At 56.2% G+C, this 5,999-nt stretch overlaps 1 protein-coding gene across 1 annotated transcript in view; it reads right to left on the bottom strand.

The window, feature by feature from the left end:
• Nucleotides 1-89: 89 nt before the first annotated feature.
• LOC310824686 (spectrin beta chain, non-erythrocytic 1-like) overlaps nucleotides 90-5,999 on the bottom strand; it is a gene marked incomplete at its 3' end in the record, with an annotated part of 7,860 nt that continues 1,950 nt past the window's right edge. The window contains exons 5-8 of the mRNA XM_083697940.1: nucleotides 1,161-1,215; nucleotides 630-841; nucleotides 365-538; nucleotides 90-132 (exon numbers count right to left, since the gene is read on the bottom strand). Coding sequence (XP_083554066.1) covers nucleotides 90-132; nucleotides 365-538; nucleotides 630-841; nucleotides 1,161-1,215 — 484 coding nt within the window. The remainder of the gene's footprint in view (nucleotides 133-364; nucleotides 539-629; nucleotides 842-1,160; nucleotides 1,216-5,999) is intronic.

Here is a 5,999-nt window from a genome sequence, read left to right as displayed (position 1 = left end):
CAGACATAGAGACAGTAACCATAGAGATAGAGTACAGACATAGAGACAGTAACCATAGAGATAGAGTACAGACACAGAGACAGACGTACCTCGTCTTTGGCCTGGAACAGATACTCATTACCATCCGGCACTCTGGAGGACGAGAGGAACTCTGTTACCTTGTAGTTATCAACTCTGTTACCTTGTAGTTATCAACTCTGTTACCTTGTAGTTATCAACTCTGTTACCTTCTAGTTATCAACTCTGTTACCTTCTAGTTATCAACTCTGTTACCTTCTAGTTATCAACTCTGTTACCTTCTAGTTATCAACTCTGTTACCTTCTAGTTATCATATGGTTGTGAGGTTGCTGAGGTTGTTGTTACCTGAGTTTGAAGACGTGTTTCTTCTTCTTGTAGTCGAGGGCGATGTCGCAGGCTGCGTCTCGGAGGCTGACGGGGGTCTGGCTGTGGTAGGGGACGCCCTGCCCCGCGCTGCGACTGTCCTTGTAGTAGCCCATCTCTGATTGGCTGATCACACAGTACACATGGTGCCACGACCTGCACACACACACACACACACATCTGTTACTGACACTGGGGTGTGTGTGTGTGTGTGTGTGTGTGTGTGTGTGTGTGTGTGTGTGTTAACCTGCTAGAGGCCTTCTTGTTATGCCCCTCCCACTCGTGTTTGCGGTGCAGGAAGCCCTCTAGCTGCGGCGAGGCAGAGTCCTGAGTCACTTCCTGGTTCCTGCCCGGCAGAGAAGATGATTGGCTGCCTTTGCCCCGCCCACCAGTGGTGGGGGAGGGGGCGGGGCTTGGGTCAGACACCCCATTGACCATCTCAACCCCGTCAACACCATCCTGAGAGAGGGAGGGAGGGAGAGGGAGGGAGAGGGAGGGAGGGAGAGAGAGGGAGGGAGGGAGGGAGGGAGAGAGAGGGAGGGAGAGGGAGAGAGGGATGGATGGATGGATGGAGAGAGAGGGAGGGAGGGATGGATGGAGGGAGAGGGAGGGATGGATGGAGGGAGGGAGAGGGAGGGAGGGAGGGAGAGAGAGGGAGGGAGGGAGAGGGAGGGATGGAGGGAGGGAGGGAGAGGGAGGGAGGGAGGGAGGTAAGTTAGCGTAACTGAAGGTGTGTGTTGTTATGTGTGGTGACTTGGTTGTTGTCATGGTAACTGACCCGAGGTGAGTCCTGGTCCGATGGAAGTCCGTTCTGTTGGATCTGCTCCTCCTCCCTGAGGACACACACATACACACACACACACACACACACACACACACACACACAGACACACACACACACACACACACACACACACACACACACACACACACACACACACACCATGCGCACACACACACACACACACACACACACACACACACAGACACACACATACCATGCGCACACACACACACACACACACACAGACAGACACACACACACACACCATGCGCACACACACACACACACACACACACACAGACACACACACACACACACACACACACACACACACACAGACACAAACCACAAACACACAGACACACACACACACACACAAACACACAGACACACACACACACAAACACACAAACACACAGACACACACACACACAAACACACAGACACACACACACACAAACACACAGACACACACACAGCTAATCAGCTATTCAGTGGTAATTCGGCACCATGTTGTTGTTGTTTTTTTTTTATGAGTTAAGTGTTTATTAAATGCTTGCAAGCATGGGAAGAACACAGAACAGCAGCCCAGTAAAGGTCTGAGCAGCAGTTTAGCACAAGACCGAAGACGCAGCTTCAGAGTTCCCCTTTTCGGGGAAGAAAAACAATGCAGGTCAAAAATAGTTAAATAACAGGTGCTTGTGGTTGGAACACAAGGTGCCAATAAACAGAGAGAGAAGCGGGGGAGAGAAGCGGGGGAGAGAAGCGGGAGGGAGAAGCGGGGGAGAGAAGCGGGGGAGAGAAGCGGGGGAGAGAAGCGGGAGGGAGAAGCGGGAGAGAGAAGCGGGAGAGAGAAGCGGGAGGGAGAAGCGGGAGAGAGAAGCGGGAGGGAGAAGCGGGGGAGAGAAGCGGGAGGGAGAAGCGGGGGAGAGAAGCGGGAGGGAGAAGCGGGGGGGAGAAGCGGGAGGGAGAAGCGGGAGAGAGAAGCGGGAGAGAGAAGCGGGAGAGAGAAGCGGGAGAGAGAAGCGGGGGAGAGAAGCGGGGGGGAGAAGCGGGGGGGAGAAGCGGGAGAGAGAAGCGGGGGAGAGAAGCGGGAGAGAGAAGCGGGGGGGAGAAGCGGGAGAGAGAAGCGGGGGGGAGAAGCGGGGGGGAGAAGCGGGGGGGAGAGAAGCGGGGGAGAGAAGCGGGAGAGAGAAGCGGGAGAGAGAAGCGGGGGGGAGAAGCGGGGGGGAGAAGCGGGGGGGAGAGAAGCGGGAGAGAGAAGCGGGGGGGAGAAGCGGGAGAGAGAAGCGGGAGAGAGAAGCGGGGGAGAGAAGCGGGAGAGAGAAGCGGGGGGGAGAAGCGGGAGAGAGAAGCGGGAGAGAGAAGCGGGGGGGAGAAGCGGGGGAGAGAAGCGGGAGAGAGAAGCGGGAGGGAGAAGCGGGGGGGAGAAGCGGGGGAGAGAAGCTCACAAACCGCTTTCTCTTTCTCGGTCGTCAGCAGTTTACACTTCCGCACCTCACACCTGCACGACAAGCTCGTCTTCCTGTCTATCTTTTGCAAGACATGTCTGACCCTGGTCTCCCCTCCACCAAGACATGTCTGGCCCTGGTCTCCCCTCCACCATGTCTGGCCCTGGTCTCCCCTCCACCAAGACATGTCTGGCCCTGGTCTCCCCTCCACCAAGACATGTCTGGCCCTGGTCTCCCCTCCACCAAGACATGTCTGTCCCTGGTCTCCCCTCCACCAAGACATGTCTGTCCCTGGTCTCCCCTCCACCAAGACATGTCTGGCCCTGGTCTCCCCTCCACCAAGACATGTCTGGCCCTGGTCTCCCCTCCACCAAGACATGTCTGGCCCTGGTCTCCCCTCCACCAAGACATGTCTGGCCCTGGTCTCCCCTCCACCAAGACATGTCTGGCCCTGGTCTCCCCTCCACCAAGACATGTCTGGCCCTGGTCTCCCCTCCACCAAGACATGTCTGTCCCTGGTCTCCCCTCCACCAAGACATGTCTGTCCCTGGTCTCCCCTCCACCAAGACATGTCTGGCCCTGGTCTCCCCTCCACCAAGACATGTCTGGCCCTGTTCTCCCCTCCACCAAGACACGTCTGGCCCTGGTCTCCCCTCCACCAAGACATGTCTGGCCCTGGTCTCCCCTCCACCAAGATATGTCTGGCCCTGGTCTCCCCTCCACCAAGACATGTCTGTCCCTGGTCTCCCCTCCACCAAGACATGTCTGGCCCTGGTCTCCCCTCCACCAAGACATGTCTGGCCCTGGTATGTTTTTTTGTTTTACTAATATTTATATATTATTATATATATACACTCACCGGCCACTTTATTAGGTACACCTGTTCTGCTCGGTAACGCAAATATCTAATCAGCCAATCACATGGCAGCAACTCAATGCATTTAGGCATGTAGACCTGGTCAAGACGACCTGCTGAAGTTCAAACCGAGCATCAGAATGGGGAAGAAAGGTGATTTAAGTGACTTTGAACGTGGCATGGTTGTTGGTGCCAGACGGGCTGGTCTGAGTATCTCAGAAACTGCTGATCTACTGGGATTTTCACACACAACCATCTGTAGGGTTTAAAGAGAATGGTCTGAAAAAGAGAAAATATCCAGTGAGCCGCAGTTCTCTGGGAGAAAATACCTTGTTGATGCCAGAGGTCAGAGGAGAATGACCAGACTGGTTCGAGATGATAGAAAGGCAACAGTAACTCAAATAACCACTCGTTACAACCAAGGTATGCAGAAGACCATCTCTGAACACACAGCACGTCAAACCTTGAAGCAGATGGGCTACAAAAGGGGGTCCAACCCAGTACTAGCAAGGTGTACCTAATAAAGTGGCCGGTGAGTGTATATTTTTTTGTAGTGTCCTTGAGTTTGAGAAAGGCGCTTTGAATATATTATTATTATTATTATTATTATTATTATTATTATTATTATTATTATTATTATTATTATTATTAACTCATTATAAACATAAATCACTGACTTCCATGTGTGCAGACATATAGCTGACCCTAACCCTGACCCTAACCCTCACCCTAACCCTGACCCTAACCCTGACCCTAACCCTGACCCTAACCCTAACCCTGACCCTAACCCTAACCCTGACCCTAACCCTGACCCTAACCCTCACCCTAACCCTGACCCTAACCCTGACCCTAACCCTGACCCCAACCCTCACCCTAACCCTAACCCCAACCCTCACCCCAACCCTGACCCCAACCCTCACCCTAACCCTGACCCCAACCCTGACCCCAACCCTGACCCCAACCCTCACCCTAACCCTGACCCCAACCCTGACCCCAACCCTGACCCCAACCCTGACCCCAACCCTCACCCCAACCCTGACCCCAACCCTCACCCCAACCCTCACCCTAACCCTGACCCCAACCCTAACCCCAACCCTCACCCTAACCCTGACCCCACCCTGACCCCAACCCTGACCCCAACCCTGACCCCAACCCTCACCCCAACCCTCACCCCAACCCTGACCCCAACCCTCACCCTAACCCTGACCCCAACCCTAACCCCAACCCTGACCCCAACCCTCACCCCAACCCTCACCCCAACCCTCACCCCAACCCTGACCCCAACCCTCACCCTAACCCTGACCCCAACCCTAACCCCAACCCTGACCCCAACCCTCACCCTAACCCTGACCCCAACCCTGACCCCAACCCTGACCCCAACCCTCACCCTAACCCTGACCCCAACCCTGACCCCAACCCTGACCCCAACCCTCACCCTAACCCCAACCCTGACCCCAACCCTGACCCCAACCCTCACCCCAACCCTGACCCCAACCCTCACCCCAACCCTCACCCCAACCCTCACCCCAACCCTGACCCTAACCCTGACCCTAACCCTCACCCCAACCCTCACCCCAACCCTGACCCCAACCCTGACCCTAAACCAAGCCCTGGTCCTAGGCAGCCAGGTCCTGAGAGATACTATTTGCCCGTCAGTTCTGAACCTTTCTCCTCCGGTGGAAACGTGCTTTAATCCACATAAGATGCTGCTTTTCTACCAGAACATTAATACAACACACAACCAATCACCCTGCAGGTGGTAACCATGGTTACCACCTACCTCAGGAGGGGGTGGTCAGGCGTCACCATGGTTACGTACCTCAGTAGGGGGGAGTCAGGTTCAGGGTCGGGGGGGGGTCAGGTGTCACCATGGTTACGTACCTCAGTAGGGGGGAGTCAGGTTCAGGGTCGGGGTGGGGGGGTCAGGCGTCACCATGGTTATGTACCTCAGTAGGGGGGAGTCAGGTTCAGGGTCGGGGGGGGGGTCAGGCGTCACCATGGTTACGTACCTCAGTAGGGGGGAGTCAGGTTCAGGGTCGGGGGGGGGGGTCAGGCGTCACCATGGTTACGTACCTCAGTAGGGGGGAGTCAGGTTCAGGGTCGGGGGGGGGGGTCAGGCGTCACCATGGTTACGTACCTCAGTAGGGGGGAGTCAGGTTCAGGGTCGGGGGGGGGGGTCAGGCGTCACCATGGTTACGTACCTCAGTAGGGGGGAGTCAGGTTCAGGGTCGGGGGGGGGGTCAGGCGTCACCATGGTTACGTACCTCAGTAGGGGGGAGTCAGGTTCAGGGTCGGGGGGGGTCAGGCATCACCATGGTTACGTACCTCAGTAGGGGGGAGTCAGGTTCAGGGTCGGGGGGGGGTCAGGCGTCACCATGGTTACGTACCTCAGTAGGGGGGAGTCAGGTTCAGGGTCGGGGGGGGGTCAGGCGTCACCATGGTTACGTACCTCAGTAGGGGGGAGTCAGGTTCAGGGTTGGGGGGGGGGGGGTCAGGCGTCACCATGGTTACGTACCTCAGTAGGGG

The sequence above is a fragment of the Argentina silus genome (genome assembly GCF_951799395.1).
Source record: "Argentina silus genome assembly, contig: scaffold_924, whole genome shotgun sequence".
NCBI lineage: Eukaryota > Metazoa > Chordata > Actinopteri > Argentiniformes > Argentinidae > Argentina > Argentina silus.
Note: the sequence above shows the minus strand (reverse complement) of the source record. Positions and strands in the feature narration are given on the sequence as shown.